The sequence below is a fragment of the Salmo salar genome, chromosome 20, assembly GCF_965601325.2.
Source record: "Salmo salar chromosome 20, fSalSal1, whole genome shotgun sequence".
NCBI lineage: Eukaryota > Metazoa > Chordata > Actinopteri > Salmoniformes > Salmonidae > Salmo > Salmo salar.
Genome location: NC_138310.1, coordinates 33,976,354 through 33,994,536, shown reverse-complemented (window position 1 = coordinate 33,994,536; position 18,183 = coordinate 33,976,354). Strand labels below are relative to the sequence as shown.

The 18,183-nt window shown below is 46.2% G+C and overlaps 2 protein-coding genes across 7 annotated transcripts in view; both read right to left on the bottom strand.

Moving 5' to 3' along the window:
* Positions 1 to 2,250: 2,250 nt before the first annotated feature.
* LOC106580492 (AP-3 complex subunit mu-2) lies at positions 2,251 to 11,620 on the bottom strand. Of its 3 annotated transcripts, none has more exons than XM_014161623.3 (9): positions 11,514 to 11,620; positions 10,745 to 11,029; positions 10,347 to 10,518; positions 9,195 to 9,332; positions 8,978 to 9,063; positions 8,300 to 8,433; positions 7,440 to 7,647; positions 5,548 to 5,692; positions 2,251 to 5,130 (listed from the first exon to the last, which is right to left on the bottom strand). In XM_014161623.3, exons 2-9 carry the CDS (start codon positions 11,015 to 11,017, stop codon positions 5,030 to 5,032), a joined length of 1,257 nt encoding a protein of 418 aa, XP_014017098.1. In that variant the 5' UTR covers positions 11,018 to 11,029; positions 11,514 to 11,620; the 3' UTR covers positions 2,251 to 5,029. The 3 variants fall into 3 exon arrangements, with proteins under 3 accessions (XP_014017098.1, XP_014017097.1, XP_014017099.1); XM_014161622.3 differs by having other exon boundaries at positions 11,266 to 11,599; XM_014161624.3 differs by having other exon boundaries at positions 11,282 to 11,599.
* An 872-nt stretch (positions 11,621 to 12,492) lies between these two features.
* Positions 12,493 to 18,183, bottom strand: part of kat6a (K(lysine) acetyltransferase 6A) — a 40,639-nt gene continuing 34,948 nt past the window's right edge. For all 4 annotated transcript variants that reach the window (XM_014161617.3, XM_014161621.3, XM_014161619.3 and 1 more), the window contains exon 17: positions 12,493 to 18,075. In XM_014161617.3, coding sequence (XP_014017092.3) covers positions 14,774 to 18,075 — 3,302 coding nt within the window. In that variant the 3' untranslated portion in view covers positions 12,493 to 14,773. The remainder of the gene's footprint in view (positions 18,076 to 18,183) is intronic.

Below are 18,183 nucleotides of genomic sequence, written 5' to 3'. Positions count from 1 at the left end.
TTAGGTCTACACTTGTAGCCTGAATAGATGCATCCACTGTTGTCCACGCACGCCTCCGTGTCAGCCTCTCTTCCCTGCCTTGACAAAATGTAAGTGTTCTCAAACCACAACGCAATTTGGAGCGTATACCACCCGGCTTCCAGTCAATTCACTAATTTGTCATGCTGCTGACATGCAGTGATGTTAAATAATGGTGCAATAGCCTACATTTGTTTGGGCATGTTGTATTAATTGTGATAGGCTCACGTTTTACCGGTACGGCATACCCCCACTATTTATTTAACCTGGAGGCAGTACCTGACCATACCGCCTTACTTTCACCCCTGAGCCTATGACATTGGGTAGAAAAGAAACAGATCCTATAACATTCGTTTCCCATTTTTGATGATACTGTACTTCAAGATCATTGTATTGAAATGAACTGAAACTAAAAAGGATGGCATGAACCTTTAATCAAACCTCCCACACATCATCAGAAATGGGTTCTTACAGTGGGGGAAAAAGTATTTGATCCCCTGCTGATTTTGTTCGTTTGCCCACTGACAAAGAAAGGATCAGTCTATAATTTTAATGGTAGGTTTATTTGAACAGTGAGAGACAGAAAGAATAACAACAAAAATATCCAGAAAAACGCATGTAAAAAATGTTAGAAATTGATTTACATTTTAATGAGGGAAATAAGTATTTGACCCCGTCTCAATCAGAAAGATGTCTGGCTCCCAGGTGTCTTTTATACAGGTAACGAGCTGAGATTAGGAGCACACTCTTAAAAGGGAGTGCTCCTAACCGCAGCTTGTTACCTGTAAAAAAGACACCTGTCCACAGAAGCAATCAATCAATCAGATTCCAGACTCTCCACCATGGCCAAGACCAAAGAGCTCTACAAGGATGTCAGGGACAAGATTGTAGACCTACACAAGGCTGGAATGGGCCACAAGACCATCGCCAAGCAGCTTGGTGAGAAGGTGACAACAGTTGGTGCGATTATTCACAAATGGAAGAAACACAAAAGAACTGTCAATCTCCCTCGGCCTGGGGCTCCATGCAAGATCTCACCGTGGGGTTGCAATGATCATGAGAACGGTGAGGAATCAGCCCAGAACTACACGGGAGGATCTTGTCAATGATCTCAAGGCAGCTGGGACCATAGTCACCAAGAAAACAATTGGTAACACACTACGCCGTGAAGGACTGAAATCCTGCAGCGCCCGCAAGGTCCCCCTGCTCAAGAATACATATACATGCCCGTCTGAAGTTTGCCAATGAACATCTGAATGACTCAGAGGACAACTGGTGAAAGTGTTTGTCAGATGAGACCAAAATGGAGCTCTTTGACATCAACTCAACTCGCCGTGTTTTGAGGAGGAGGAATGCTGCCTATGACCCCAAGAACACCATCTCCACCGTCAAACATGGAGGTGGAAACATTATGCTTTGGGGGTGTTTTTCTGCTAAGGGGACAGGACAACTTCACCGCATCAAAGGGACGATGGGCGGGGCCATGTACCGTCAAATCTTGGGTGAGAACCTCCTTCCCTCAGCCAGGGCATTGAAAATGGGTCGTGGATGGGTATTCCAGCATGACAATGACCCAAAACACACGGCCAAGGCAACAAAGGAGTGGCTCAAGAAGAAGCACATTAAGGTCCTGGAGTGGCCTAGCCAGTCTCCAGACCTTAATCCCATAGAAAATCTGTGGAGGGAGCTGAAGGTTCGAGTTGCCAAACGTCAGCCTCGATATCTTAATGACTTGGAGAAGATCTGCAAAGAGGAGTGGGACAAAATCCCTCCTGAGATGTGTGCAAACCTGGTGGCCAACTACAAGAAGCGTCTGACCTCTGTGATTGCCAACAAGGGTTTTGCCACGTAGTGCTAAGTCATGTTTTGCAGAGGGGTCAAATACTTATTTCCCTCATTAAAATGCAAATCATTTTATAACATTTTTGACATGTTTTTCTGGATTTTTTTGTTGTTATTCTGTCTCTCACTGTTCAAATAAACCTACTATTAAAATTATAGACTGATCATTTCTTTGTAAGTGGGCAAATGTACAAAATCAGCAGGGGATCAAATACTTTTTTCCCCCACTGTATAATACTCAAGATGATTTTTAGACAGAAATGTGTTTGTTGTTACAAACATGTAGACAAATTAGGTTATTTTAGTTGGTACAACCAGATGTACACTACATTGATTTGTGGTTTCCTAGTATCTATCCGAGGGGAACACAATGGACTGGATAATTCAATGTATATCATATCACTTCTTAATTCTTTAATGTCATAGCATTGTAAAACAACATTCCAATTCATTTGACAAACACACAAACAAAACAAACAAAAGCTTTCAACCCGAACCTTGAACATTCTTGATAGGGAAACCCAACCAACCGTGTCATCAAACTGCAGTATGGAGAACTTATAGAAAACATACCTACACAGAGGAAAGCCAGGCCACTGTGAGTAACAGCTTCAATAACATCACGTTTCATGTTATTGGTCTTCATGATGCTCAAGCCTCTGTAGAATTCACTATAGAGTAATAAAGATACATTTGAGCTGCATGATATGAGCTGGGTTATTCAGCATGCGATTTGGTGCTCGTATCAGGATTATATCATTGTTGAATAAATAAGAATGAAAAAAAAAAGGTCATCAGGAGGGATTAAGGTGGATAAAACATCAGGTAGGCCACAGCAAGGTGCTCGACCTGACGCCTTACATGATATAGAAAAAGAGAGAAAAACAGTAGCATACTGTGTCAACCTCACCCTACAAACCACTAGATTGTATTTGAGAATGACATGGTTATGCCTACAGTATTAACTGTTGACAGAACAATAGGCATGGTAGTGAATGATTCAGGCGGAGGAATTTCATGTCGCATTCTCAAACGCCAGTGCGTGACTCCAGAGTTGATAACAGAGAGACACAGAAATACATTTGGTTTGGAGGACCAAAGAGAGAAATTCAGAAAACAGGGAGCATTGGAATAAGTAAAGGGAGAAAATAGCAAGGGAATAAAGAATTTGGAATATATGTAATATAGGCAGAGCCAGGAACTTTTCCAGTCCTGCCCATGTGACCTGACCAGAAGAAACTCTGGGATCCCACTAGATAACACAACCACAAAGTCAGATTCTACAGCCTCAAAGTAAAAATTGATGGGGGAAAAAATATTTTGGGTCTTAATTTAAGGTTAGGGTAAGGCATAAGGTTAGCAGTGTGGTTAATGTTAAAATCAGATTTTAAGAAGATTCATTGTAGAAATGGGCGAGGCTTAGCCATAATTTCTATTTTGCCCTGTTTATCAAAAGTGTCAGAAAAAAAAAGACTTGTCAATAATCAACTGACTGGTTTTTCTTGATGTCTATAGTATTCTCTCTGGTATGCAATCTGGTTTCCGCTCAGATTATGGATGTGTCACTGCAACCTTAAAGGTCCTCAAAGCTTTCTTAGTGTCCAACAAGCTTTCTCTGCCCTTAACCTTATTTTGAACACCTCCAAAACAAAGGTCATGTGGTTTGGTAAGACGAATGCCCCTCTCCCCACAGGTGTTATTACCTCTGAGGGTTTAAAGCTTGAGGTAGTCATCTCATACAAGTACTTGGGAGTATGGCTAGACGGTACACTGTCCTTCTCTCAGCACATATCAAAGGTGCAGGCTAAAGTTACATTTCCTCTATCGTAATCGCTCCTCTTTCACCCCAGCTGCCAAACTAACCCTGATTCAGATGACCATCCTACCCATGCTAGATTACTGAGACATCATTTATAGATCGTCAGGTAAGGGTGCTCTCGAGCGGCTAGACGTTCTTTACCATTCAGCCATCAGATTTGCCACCAATCCTCCTTATAGGACACATCACTGTACTCTATACTCTTCTGTAAACTGGTCATCTCTGTATAGCTGTCACAAGACCCACTGGTTGATGCTTATTTATAAAACCCGCTTAGGCGTCACTCCCCCCTATCTGATATATCTACTGCAGGCCTCATCCTCCACATACAACACCCGTTCTGCCAGTCACATTCTGTTAAAGGTCCCCAATGCACACACATCCCTGGGTCGCTCCTCTTTTCAGTTTGCTGCAGCTAGCGACTGGAACGAGCTGCAACAAACACTCAAACTGGACAGTTTTATCTCAATCTCTTCATTCAAAGACTCAATCATGGACCCTCTTAATGACAGTTGTGGATGCTTTGTATGATATATTGTTGTCTCTTCCTTCTTGACCTTTGTGCTGTTGACTTTGCCCAATGTTTGTACCATGTTTTTGTGCTGCTACCATGTGTTGTTACCATGCTGTGTCATGTTTTGCTGTTATGTTGTTGTTTTAGGTCTCTTTTTATGTAGTGTTGTGTCCCTCTTGTTGTGATGTGTGTTTTGTCCTATATTTATATTGTATTTATTTTTTTAATCCCAGGCCCCCGTCCCTGCAGGAGGCCTTCTGCCTTTTGGTAGGCCGTCATTGTAAATAAGAATTTGTTCTTAACTGACTTGCTGACTTAACTGACTTGCCTTTTTTTAAACTCAATAAATAATTCTGACATTGTGGCTGTGTTAACTCGTGAACACCCAAACTCTGGGCCGTTGGTTATAAGGAATGGATGGGAACATAAAAGAGGTAGTAGCAGTAGAAGCACCCAAACCATTTTGCCTGCTATTCTCGCTCACAAAAGGAACTCAAAGGATATCAATGAGATTGGAAAAGGAACCAGAAATGACACACAACAGATAGACCAATTCCAGGCTTTAGCTTACTAAAAATGCTGTCGACACATTGAGGATGATAGTCTCTTATCGCCATCTATTTGACTGTGCAAACAACTCCATTAAATAGGCTTTTGTGTGTCGTGTCACACCTTCTGTGGTAGCTAGTTCAGTTAGACAGTAGAGAACACAGTTTGTGTGGATAAATCCTGAAATGCATTTACACAGGGAATGTACCATAGCCACTCCCTTCCCTATATTTTCTGTATTTATTAGTAGTATTGGTGCAGAGGCCAGAGAGCAGAGAGCCGAGCCTCTATGTCCGCACCTGGAATTTGCCGGCCTTGGTCATGTACTTGATGCCTTTGAATGGTTTGTATTTCTCCCCGTACATATCCAACCGATTCACCTTCAGTCCTAGAGAAGAACAAGTCAATTAAAAGAGAGAAGGTGTCACATTGCTATTTAATATGTACTCTGCAGAAAGTCATATAAATCATTGATTTGGCCATTGCAAGAGAAGTAGCCCACATCCCTTTTGGAAACAGATGCAAACCTCTGTGGGGATCCGATAGAGCAAATAAAAATACAAATAGAGTATCTTGTCTCCATCTAGTGGTACAAGGTGTCACTGTGAATAAACTGTGTGGATGTCATGTGGCTGACTAATATGGAGTTAGTAGATACAATATATGATCTAGGGTTAGATATTTCTTTAATCACAGAATTATTACGGTTAAGAATATGGGTAAAGTTAACTAATACTAGTTCAGCGGCTAAGGAGCAACTGCTACTCTAGAGTGTAATAACCAATTCTGATAAGGTGTGTTTAACCTGAAAGGGCCGACTGTTGGATCTTGAACTGAATGTTGATGGTGGGGTTCTCGTCTGGCTTGGAAGCCCCTGCCTGCAGGCTCATAGAGCCCTTTAGACTAGGCAGCTTCTGAGGGTTGATTTTACCCACGTCCCATGACAAGAGCTGCAAAGGGACAACACAGCAGCCTTCCACTGTTATTACCACACACAGGGAGAAGGGTATTGTTTTGAACGCAAACAGGTGGGTGGGAGGAGGAATGAACTAATCCATTAAATGTAAGATTATACAGTGCATTCGGAAAGTATTCAGACCCCTTGACCTTTTCCACATTTTGTTACGTTACAGCCTTATTCTAAAACAATCCCTCATCAATTTACACACAATACTCCATAATGACAAAGCATAAACAGGTTTAGAAATGTTTGCTAATTTATAAAAAATATCACATTTACAAAAGTATTCAGACCTTTTACTCAGTACTTTGTTGAAGCACCTTTGGCAGCGATTACAGCCTCGCATCTTCTTGGGTATGGCACACCTGTATTTGGGGAGTTGCTCCCATTCTTCTCTGCAGAACCTCTCAAGCTCTGTCAGGTTGGATGGGGAGCGTCGCTGCACAGTTATTTTCAGGTCTCTCCAGAAAGGTTTGATCAGGTTTACGTCCGGGCTCTGGCTGGGCCACTCAAGGACATTCAGAGACTTGTCCCGAAACCACTCCTGGCGTTGTCTTGGCTGTGTGCTTAGGGTCGTTGTCCTGATGGAAGGTGAACCTTCACCCGAGTCTGAGGTCCTGTGCACTCTGGAACAGGTTTTTAATCAAGGATCTCTCTGTGCTTTGCTCTGTTCATCTTTCCCCCCTGACTAATCTCCCAGTCCCTGCAGCTGAAAAACATCCACACAGCATGATGCTGCCACCACCATGCTTCACTATAGGGATGGTGCCAGGTTTCCTCCAAGCGTGACACTTGGCATTCAGGCCAAAGAGTTCAATATTGGTTTCATCAGAACAGAGAATCTTGTTTCTCATGGTCTGTGAGTCCTTTAGGTGCCTTTTGGCAAACTCCAAGTGGGCTGTCATGTGCCTTTTACTGCGGAATGGCTTCCATCTGGCCTATCTACCATAAAGGCCTGATTGGTGGAGTGCTGCAGAGATGGGAGAACCATCTCCACAGAGGAACTCTGGAGCTCTGTCAGAGTGACCATCAGGTTCTTGGTCACCTCCCTGACCAAGGCCCTTCTCCCCCGATTGCTGGGTGAGTCTAGGAAGAGTCTTGGTGGTTCCAAACTTCTTCCATTTAAGAATGATGGAGGCCATTGTGTTCTTGGGGACGTTCAATGCAGCAGACATTTTTTGGTGCCCTTCCCCAGATCTGTGCCTCGACACAATCCTGTCTCGGAGCTCTACGGACAATTCCTTCGACCGCACGGCTTGGTTTTTGTTCTGACATGCACTGTCAACTGTGGGACCTCATATAGACAGGTGTGTGCCTTTTCAAATCATGTCCAATCAATTTAATTTACCACAGGTGGACTCCAAGATGTAGAAACATCTCAAGGATGATTAATGGAAACAGGATGCACCTGAGCTCAATTTCGAGTCTCATAGCAAAGGGTCTGAATACTTATGTAAATAAGGTATTTCTGTTTGTATTTATTTGCAAACAGTTAAAAAAAAAAACCTGTTTTCGCTTTGTCGTTATGGGGTATTGTGTGTAGATTGACGACAATTTTTATTTAATCCATTTTAGAATAAGGCTGTAACGTAACAAAACGTGGAAAAAAATCTAGGGGTCTGAATACTTTCCTAATGCACTGTATACCCTTTTGTATGTTTACAGCATACACTAAACTGGTCAGGTAAATCCATGTCCACACACACACACACACACACCTTTTCCCACCACCTTACCTTAGTGACAGGGTCGAAGTTGTATGTCCCCTGGGAGGGGTTGAGGTTGGTGTTAAGGACTCCTCTGGGTAGCTGGCTACTGATTAGAACAGCCTCTAACCCCTTCCCCATGGTCTGCTTGGGGCCCAGGGTCAGCTCAAAGCGGCCCTGAGAACTACCCTCCCTAAACGTGATGTTGTGCTTGACGTACACTGGGATGGCCACCAGACTGAGGGGCAGACACAGAGAGTGTCAGAATAACACAGGTAGGATGGGCACAGAGACAGAAACAGCACACTGAACACAAAGTGTGCAAGTAAGTGAATAATACTGAAAGAACAAGTGAATTATTTTCTGCACAGATGGCAGTTTGTTACATTGTTATTACAACTTTCAAACATGAAACTTCAAACAAAAAATGTGGATATATAATGTAAACATTAGGAGCATTACCATACTGGCATTGCTGTAAAATATTGTTACTGGGTTTTCCCAAGCCAAACCACAAGTGAATAATGATCCAATCTATACCAATAGATGTCCCCTACCGACACTATAGTATTGTACTTACATCTAATGCTTTGCCAAAAACATCCATTTAATAATTAATGTAACGTTAAACCAAACACAGGACTTCATCTAGCTAACATTTTACAACAACTCGTTTTAGATCGAGCCCCAACTACAATGTCAATTTTGAAATACCTTGTTGACCTTAATGGGTGGAGACTGAATTAACACAATGAAAAGAAAAAGCAAACATTCAGATACTGTGTGTGTGTGTGTGTGTGTGTGTGTGTGTGTGTGTGTGTGTTATGCCTTGAGCACATAACATAATGTTTAGTCTGGCTTTGCAGAGGTAAAGAGAGCGCAGTACTGACTTCTGGCAGCTGACGTGATAGGAGAGCAGCCGGAAGTTTCCGTCTGGAGGGATAAAGGAGAGGATCCTCTCAGCTTCCCAGCGCTTGAAGCGCACACACGGGTGGAAGCTCACATCATCTAGCAGGCGAGGGTTCTGAGACAGGATCAGACAGGTGTATCAAGATAGAGAGGGGGAGAGACACAAACAGACAGGACAATTTTGACACAGTTATTCAGTACAACAGTTAAAAATATGGTTTCAAGACAGAAGAGAAACAGACAGGAAGTCTACAGTTATACAACACAGGTCAAAAACATTACAAACATGAATTATTTCATACGGAGAGGAAGAGAGGGAACGGTTATTTGCTAAGGACAAGAGTGGATATAAACTACTGGCTAGAGCACGAGTGGGCAAACTACGGATCCGGCCCGCAAGACCATTCAACGGGTTAAAAAAAAAAAACACTCCAGGCTACTCTTGAACATCTAAAACAAGATAGAAAGTATGTAGAAATTATAATGGACATCCATTTTCAAATAACTGCCCTTTTTCTTGACCTCAAATTGCTTTTGACAAAACAAATAGGTCTGGGGAAAATCTGTGCAGCCATCTGCTGTATTTTGAAACCCCGATGTGGCCCTCGAGCCTAAATGATGACCGACCCCTGGGCTAGAGAGAGAAAGAGAGGACCCACCATGAACGAGAGAGTGAGGTCAGGCATGCCTGTCAGTTTCACACAGGCATCAATCACCCCCTGGATCTCTGCTGTAATAGTGGAGCCTAAAAGTGTGTGAGAGAAATATGGAGAAAGAGGAGAGTCAATCAGAATGTCAAGTTCTGTGTTTCTGTTGTTTTTAATGGGTCAGGACAGGTTTAGCTGACAGCATAATGGGGCAGTGGGCCAACTATACCTGATTTATCAATGATGGCATCAATCTCCTCCACTACATCAAAATAGGCCTCGTTGTTGGTGTACTTGACTCCAGTGCGTCGCCATGGCACCACAGACAACTGTCCAGTAGGGAGCTGCTCCCCTACATTGGTGCTGCCTACAGACAACAGAACAGTCAAATATGACACAAACATGATGTACACATTCAGATAGTTGTGTACAGTGACATGGGTCTAAATGAAAAGTTTAAAAACATACAGTATTATTTCCAATGCTGCCAATAATATGTAAATAATGATGAATAATTAAGAAATAATGTAAATAATGAACACATATGTCATGACTAAGGGCCTGTTTTTCATGGTCAGGTGACGTGGTATAATACTATGAGGTTGAGGTTTTTCATGGTCAGGTGACGTGGTATAATACTATGAGGTTGAGGTTTTTCATGGTCAGGTGACGTGGTATAATACTATGAGGTTGAGGTTTTTCATGGTCAGGTGACGTGGTATAATACTATGAGGTTGAGGTTTTTCATGGTCAGGTGACGTGGTATAATACTATGAGGTTGAGGTTTTTCATGGTCAGGTGACGTGGTATAATACTATGAGGTTGAGGTTTTTCATGGTCAGGTGACGTGGTATAATACTATGAGGTTGAGGTTTTTCATGGTCAGGTGACGTGGTATAATACTATGAGGTTGAGGTTTTTCATGGTCAGGTGACGTGGTATAATACTATGAGGTTGAGGTTTTTCATGGTCAGGTGACGTGGTATAATACTATGAGGTTGAGGTTTTTCATGGTCAGGTGACGTGGTATAATACTATGAGGTTGAGGTTTTTCATGGTCAGGTGACGTGGTATAATACTATGAGGTTGAGGTTTTTCATGGTCAGGTTACGTGGTATAATACTATGAGGTTGAGGTTTTTCATGGTCAGGTTACGTGGTATAATACTATGAGGTTGAGGTTTTTCATGGTCAGGTGACGTGGTATAATACTATGAGGTTGAGGTTTTTCATGGTCAGGTTACGTGGTATAATACTATGAGGTTGAGGTTTTTCATGGTCAGGTGACGTGGTATAATACTATGAGGTTGAGGTTTTTCATGGTCAGGAAAAAGTGATGACATAGTGACTGTGTAGAGGCAGACATGGTAATCTTCAGGCACCTGTGATGGTGTTGACCACTGTGCGCAGGATGGTGGGTGGCTTGATGAGCTCTTTGAGGATGTTGGACTCTGTGGCCAGGGGGAAGCCATTGTCCAGCATCTCTTCTAGCAGCTCATATACTACCACCACATTGTCCTTGATCGCTGCCTCTGTGCACACCCCAAAATAGTCCTAATAACAGGGAGGGATGAGTATATTCTGATCAATGACTTACAACTTCCTTTGAAAAGTAAAAACACTTGTAACTTAACAATAAGACAATCAGTAACTCAGAGAGAGTTACCAGTTCGAAGACTTTAGACTGCTGGACAGATTACATTGTAAGGTAGACCTAGGTGGTGGTGATGAAGAGCCTGAACAAGTGAAAGGAAGAAAAGTTAGTATACCAAGTACAAACCTGGAATGTATCAACTACCCTGTGTAGGAACTCGATGACAAAGAGCGGCGGCACCTCGCTCTGGATGACCGCCACAAAGTAGATGCGGTGCCTGAGGACGCTGATGAGGTAGTGGTGGGGGGTCGGGATGACGGGGGGCACATTCTCTGGCTCACTGGCGCGCTCTTGCGCCTCGAAGAAGTAGTCACACACGGAGCGGCTCACAACGCTCTTCCAGTGTTTCTCCAGGAAAATGTCCCCCGAGGAATTCACGAGGAACAGGCTGTGGATCATTTTGGCTGGAGGCTGAGATAGGAAAATAAGAAGAATTTAGCGACTCTAAAACGGTTTTAGCTATACCATCCCATGCAGTTGGAATAAAGTCTGAGTTACACCGCGCTTGTGGTACCTTCATTAAATATAGACATACATCTATGAGCAGTGACAATGTTTCATGTAGGGTGACAGGTGACACGAGTTCAATAAATATTCGGTTCTGCTATCAGGTTCCGCAGTGGGCGGCCGTGCTACGGGTAGGTTACCTGCATGCACACGAACCTGTGCGGTAATAAGATGAGTCGACGGTAATATGGTATTTTACTGGAAGACAGGCCTGCATCTGTATCCCTACAACATCCGTGATTCAGACCCTCCTCCCGCCACACAGTTGTCTTGTGACAGCAGGCGATCCCGTCATTCAGCGATGGTGAATACCGAGAACGGAATTAATCATGCATTGCTCTCAATATTTTACTGCTATTCCGTCTGTTTAGAAAGTGTAATTACATACCAAAGACAATCTATTGGTGCTTTCCTCTCGCCTTCACCTTTTCTCAATGAAAGATTAGAAAAGGCCGTCGCTTCTTCTCCGTTAGCTGGAACGGAATGAGGAAGCTGACACCAGAGATGACCAATCGGAGATGAGAAACAGCAAGAATGCCCGCCTCTCCCAAATAGTGATTGGTCCATAGTGCGGAAGTTTCTTAACGTCAGACTTGGAATTCGATTGTAATTGGACAGCGCCTATTAAACGCCAGATGAACATGCACCTTGATTGGCTCACCAAGACGGTTGTATCTGACATTTTGTGTCAAGACATCGTCCACGGATCGTATCAGATTTCATCTTGTGGATACATTTTGTGGATACAAAATAGATACATTCTATTAATGAGAAATGCAATAGAAAATGGTCCTCTGTAGCTCAGTTGGTAGAGCATGGTGTTTGCGACGCCAGGATAGTATTATATTTTTGTATTTTAAAATAGTGAAGGCTACTTGAATATATGTTACACATAATAGGCCACGAATGTGATACTTACATATGTGCAATAGAGATAATAGGCCAACTGTTAAATCAGTATATCATCTGACCCTTTGACAGTTCCATATGTGATTCTGTAAATGATAAATAGGATAATAGAATCGTTCGCTCTGGCTTATATTGAAGATGTAGCAGGTGTCTTGACAAGTAGAAAGCTGTTGATGGGGATGAATGTGCATTTTCTTCATAGGGTTCCCTTGAATGGAATGTCTGACTTTTTGCAGTCACCGACTAGCCTTTGATCCACTCTACTGTGCACCGGATCTTATATGAACCCGCTTCGCATAGCAATATTTACAGGCTTTTTATCTGCAAAGAAGCACAAATAATGTAAGCAAGCAACATTAGTTTCTAAATAAAGAAAATATTATCATTGCCAAGGAACAGCAATTATTAGAATTGGTAGGAGTCAGAACAATAGATCCAAGAAATACCATGACAACATAAATGGCTCAACATAATTTATTTTTGTTTTATGTTAAAATGTACAGAGTTCTTTGAAAGTACTTGCTAAGAAAGAAAAAACTAATAAATGGAAATACATACAGGGACTAAGTAGAGAGATCGAGGCAGCCGGGCGCTATCAACCTTCACAAGGCACCCAGCCAGCCCCATTCCTCTCTATATCTTGCGCTCTCTCTTAGCTTACAACGCACCATGTACAATTACAAAGGATACAAAAAGGGAAGCGATATAAACAGACAAATATACTGAGCTCATTTTTACATGCCTCTTAAATGTAAAGAAGTCGTCCTATTCACACACAAATTATCCCCCAAAAAAGAACAGCTAAGTGACCTTTAGATATTTGTTTTTTCCTTTCGTTTTAAAATAGCATTAATATACTACACAAAGATAGAAAACTCTAGAGATGAGTGGAATGGAGAGGTTAAAGGCATCTTAAATTCACTAAAAGTGAGTGGTATTTTTTTTTTTTTTGAATTTCTTTATATTACCTCAAGAGTCAAGCTAAAAAATATGTATTGTTTTTGTTCCTGAAACAGAAGTGAAAAAAATGACAGTACCAATATCAACGTCAGAATTTCTTTATATTATAGAAAAAACATTCTCTACAATAGGTTCTAAAGTCAAAAAGAGTCAGCTTGTGTCATAAAAGAAAGCTGCCCAGTCTGATAAAATTCAGAGAAAATAAAACGAACAAACAAAAAACAATACACACAAATAATATACGAAACGTCAGGTCTGTAAGAAAAGTATCCTCATTTTGACTTTGAATACTAGAACACTGAGACAACTGGGTAAATTCTTAACCCACCCTCCCCATCCTAACACGGTAACCATCCAGATGTTTGCATGTGTGGTGGGCGTACACAATGCACAGTATTTGGCATTGGCCACCTCTCCAGATGCTGATGGTCCATAGAGCTCAGACATCTCTACTAGTCAATGGGAGTGCACGCTAGACTTGCACAGATTAACTGGTTAACAGAAAACACCCTTCAGAGAGGATGCCTGTCACTAACACTTAACGAAGCGGCTCAGCTGATATCCAACAGCTGATGTTCCTTAAAGCAGTGAGTTTGACCTCAAATCTCTGTGTATATATTTATTCCATGGAAGGTAAACTGCATGGGGCTGACAGATGTACACCATCAATGGGGTAAAAAGGCCTAATAGCCTTCTGTGGAGTGTGATGAAAAATGTGTGAATGCTGCAATGGGAGACTGGTGGACTGTGCTGTGAATCAACAGGAAGTACCAGAACATTTACATCTAATCATTTCAGAACAAACAGCTACAGCATCCTGTGGGTGATGCTGAGAACACTACTGGTTTGTTTATTTATGGACAGACTAATGGACAGTGACCCCTCGTCTCTCCTCCATCACTGTATTCCTCTGTTCTGCCCTGATACACACCGTCCTACCTGGAAGACCCTCCACACTTGTTACTATGTCGTTCTCCAATGAGGCCCCACTTCTACTCATATCTGAGACAAATGCCACGGCTCACAGAAGCAATGGAGACATGTGTGTGAGAGAACGTGTCGGAGCTAGAGGGTGAACCACCATTCCAGTATGCCACGATCAAAGCATAGACAGGTTGGACTGCACACAAGTTCTTTTCAACAGCTGTCAAAATAAAAACAAAAGTATTCAAAATAATAATAAAATAAAAAAAACAAGTCCATCTACAATTATAATCATAGTCTCTTTTTTAAAGGTAAGGCTTCCTATTTCAATTAAAAGATTGTGTGCATGGTTTCATATATTTAGTTAACCACTTTTTTTTCCTTTCTCAGTTTTGACAATGTAAGGTCCTCCAAAGTCCCTCTTCCTCTTCCACCTCCTCCACTCTCTGCCAGGTAAACAGTGGAGGAGCTCTTCCGTTAGCGTAGAAACTGTGAGAGAGGAGCATGTCGTTTAGGTCTGACTAGACTAGAGCAGTCTGCCATACAGTACCAGGGGACCATTTAGCTGTGATGTATCGCCCCAGCTCTGCCAGCTCACTCCCTACACAGCCAGCTTGGGGGGGAAATGTGTCCAACTGAATGGAACAAAATGACAACATACAAAACAGAAAAACATAGTCCTCCCTCTCTCTTTGCGCTCGCTCGCTCGGGCTTTGGAGAGGGTGGATACAACAGTAAGTGATTCAGTAAAGAGAGGCAGAGTCCCTCCCTCCATCAGCGAGTGTCAGGTCAGGTTGGAGAGTGTTCCTCCCATCTCTGTCTCTAGAGCTGCGATGTTGTTCTTCGGTGCTCTGCTCATCTGCTCATGTAAGGCGACTGTTTGGGGACGCCGGCGTAGCTGTGGTGGGTGGGGCCCGTATACATCATGTTGCCGTGGTGATTGGGCTGCATAGGCTGCTGTGGGTACCCCTGTCCCCCCATCATGCCCATCTGCATCTGCATGGGGTACTGGGCGGGCTGGTTCATGTAAGGGGGGTTCCCATGGTAACCGCTGTTCATCATGGGCTGTGGCATGCGGTAGCCAGCCGACATGGCGTTCAGCTGGTTCATGTTCATGGTGTTGTAGCCGGCCGGCGTGGGCATGAGGTTGGGCATCATGCCACGCTGCACAGCCAGGGTGCGGGGCGAGCCCTGCATGGCCACGGCCCCAGAGCTGCGTCCGTACAGTTGCTGCTGGTGCGGGGAGGGAGCGGGGGCTAGCTGGGCCTTGGAGCGGATGGAGATGTGGCCCTTCACCGTGGCCATTTGGCCCTGCAGCCGCTGGGTGTGGGGCGGGGGAGGCAGGCCGATGTTGCTGGAGGGCATGTTGCACTGCAGCTGCAGGGAGCCCAGGTTCATGGAGCCAGAGCTCAGTTGGGGAGGGGGGGTCATGGTGGCCTGGCCCTGGGCTAAGGGAGGGAGTGGGGAGGGGGAGAGCTGGGCCAGCCCGGGGTTAGACAGAGAAACACTGGTGGCGTAAGATGTGACAGAGGCCGAGTGCGAGTAGGGCATAGCGTGGGGGTCCATGATGGTGTTGGTGAGCTGCTGCAGCTTAGCCAGGCTGAACGTGGCCGAGGGCTGGGGGTAACCCCCTGCACCAAAGTCCTGGCCCATCCGCTCGTACAGGCTGCGGCCCCCTCCCTGGGAGGCACTCTCAGGGATCTCCATGATCATAGGGGTAGAGCCAAAGCCGTTCCCCATACTGCACTGGGACAGAGGTTGCTGCTGCTGGGGCGGGTGGGGGGTTGGAGGGGCCGAGGGCGGGGGGTGGGGAGCCTGCTGCTGCTGAGGGGGCTGATGCTGCACCTTTTTCTGAGACTGCTGGCTGGCGCTGGGCAGCCTCTCGATCACACAGCTCTGAGGGGACTTGATGCCTTGGTGGGTGTTGGCAGATGGGGGACGGGGTGGCGGCGGGGGCACGCTGTTGTTGCCACCATTGTTGCCTCCCGGCCCGTTATTGGGCCCTGGTCCAGTTTGTTGGATGAGACTGCAGCTGCCCATGGCGAGCTGTGATGTCACTGCGCCGCTGGAAGACGTGAGACAGGGCGCCGGGACAAAGGAGCAGCTGCTGCCCTGTGAGGAGGGTGTGACCGAGCTGGAGGAAGAGGAGCCCGTCGACGACGAGGAAGAGGCAGCCACAGCCACCGCTGCATGGTTACTGCCGTTGTTCCCTCCCCCGTTGCCCCCACCGCCCATGGTGGAGTCGTAGCTGCTGGGATTGTCGTAGTTCTCCGTGGTGCTCTCGATGCTGCCCAGGTCGCTGAAGCCACTGTCCACCACCTGCTGGGAGTGGTCAGACACTGACGGAACGTCCATCATGGGACTGGTCTCCATGTTGTGCTGGGATGGGGCCGACAAGGAACTGGGGTGCTCAGGAGTGATCTGGGTGTACCCTCCTCCTCCCGTTGCCCCTGTTCCCCCAGTAGGGCCTGGTGTGCCCCCTCTTTGCTGCCCCAGCCCAGATTCCATCATGCCTGCTGGGCTGTTGATGGAGCGGACTGACTGGCTGGGTAATGGGGGCATGGGGGGGTTAGTGTGGGGCAGGGGGCTGCTGTGCTGGGAGGCTCCACACTCCTCCACCAGGGCAAGGTGGGTAGTCTCCTCCTCGGCCTCCCCGGCGTGGCTGTAGCTCTGCAGGGTGCGGCAGGCGGCCAGCGTCTCTTCACAGTCCTGGTAGGCTCCGTGGGAGACCCCGTGGCTCTCTGGTTCCTCGTCCTGGGCCTCTCCCTGGGTCAGAGACTGGACCGCCTGCACCGTCTCCAGGTCCAGCTCGTTGCTGTGGTGGTGCTGACCATGGTGGGACCCGTGGTGGTGGCTCAGCTCCTCCTTGAAGGAGTCGGGGTGCTGGTGAGGGTGCTGGGGCTCCATCAGCAGCGTGACAGTCTTGTCCTCGGGGTGCAGCAGCTGCAGCTCAAGGGGCTCAGAGGGGACTGAGATGGCTGTCACCGTCTCCACCGCCGCGGCCGCTGCTGCTGACTCCTCTGCCTCTCGCCGCCTTCTCTCGTCCTGTGCCGCGTCCAGAGGCCGGCACTTCACCTCCTGCAGCTCCTCCGCCTCTTCGTCCTCCTCTTCGTCCTCCTCCTGCTTGCTGACGTAGGAGTCTCTGGCCTGCACACTGCCCTGCATGTCTAAAAAACATTCCCCGCCCTGGGGTTCTTCTTTGACGGGTGGAGAGCTGGCTGGGGAGGTAGGTTCTTCCTCATCGTCTTCATCCTCTTCCTCAGAGTCCTGGCTCTTCCGCTTTTTGCTTTTGCTCTTGTCCTCCAGGTGTCCGTCTCCTTCATCGTCTGCATCGTGGTCGTCGCTGCGTCTGCTGCCTGAGCCTGGCGTTGTCGCAGTCCTTCTGCTGCTGGTGCCCAGGGTGGCACACTCTTCATCCTCCCTCTCCTCGTCTTCCTCATCCCTGTCGGCCATGACTCTGTCCGTGTCTGGTCTACTGGGCTGGGGAGCCCTGGGGCCTCCGGTAGAGGACGGAGAGAGCAGGGAACGGGACGGTGGACGGCTGGGCTTGTCCTCTACCCAGCTCCTCTCTGTCTCCTCCTCCTCTTCTGGCTCTGAGACAGTGGGCTGCTTTGGGACAGGTTGTTGTCGCAGGGCTGGGTTTTTGGGCGGTCTCCCCCGCCTCTTGGGGATTCTCTGCTCCACGGGCTTGGGGAGGTAGTCATCCTCTTCATCAGAGTCTTTGTGTTTGTCGTTGTCGGTAGCTGTAGCTCTGGAGGCCCTCTTGCATGCTCGGTCCTCTAGCTGCTGGAGGGGCTTGTCTAGCTGCTGCACCCCTCCCAGACTCAGCCTCTGTCTCTCTGCCTCCTGCCTCTCAGCCTCCTCCTGGGCCCGCTGTAGGTACCAGCTCCGGGGCTTGCGGCCCGGCTTCATCTTGATCTTGGGGGGTGGAGGGTCCCCTGAGTTGGTCAGGCTGGTGTCCCCTGCATTCTGCTTTGCCCCGCTGCCAGGGGGTCTGCCCGGCCGTTTCTTCCAGTGCAGGGGCTTACGGGGCTTGCCCTTGGGCCAGCCTTTCTTCTTCTTGACGGGAGCCTCTGGGTTGGCCGCCGGAGTCTCTGCTGAGGCCGTGGACTCTGGGTTCCGTAGGAAGGACGGTGGCTTCAGAACAGGAGTGGGTTCTGTACAAGAACAGAGAACGGGAGAGAAATCCATTGTTACACATGCATATCTACTCAAGCAAGTACTTTATATCAATGCCTAGCTAACATACAGCTCTGCTCCAGCAT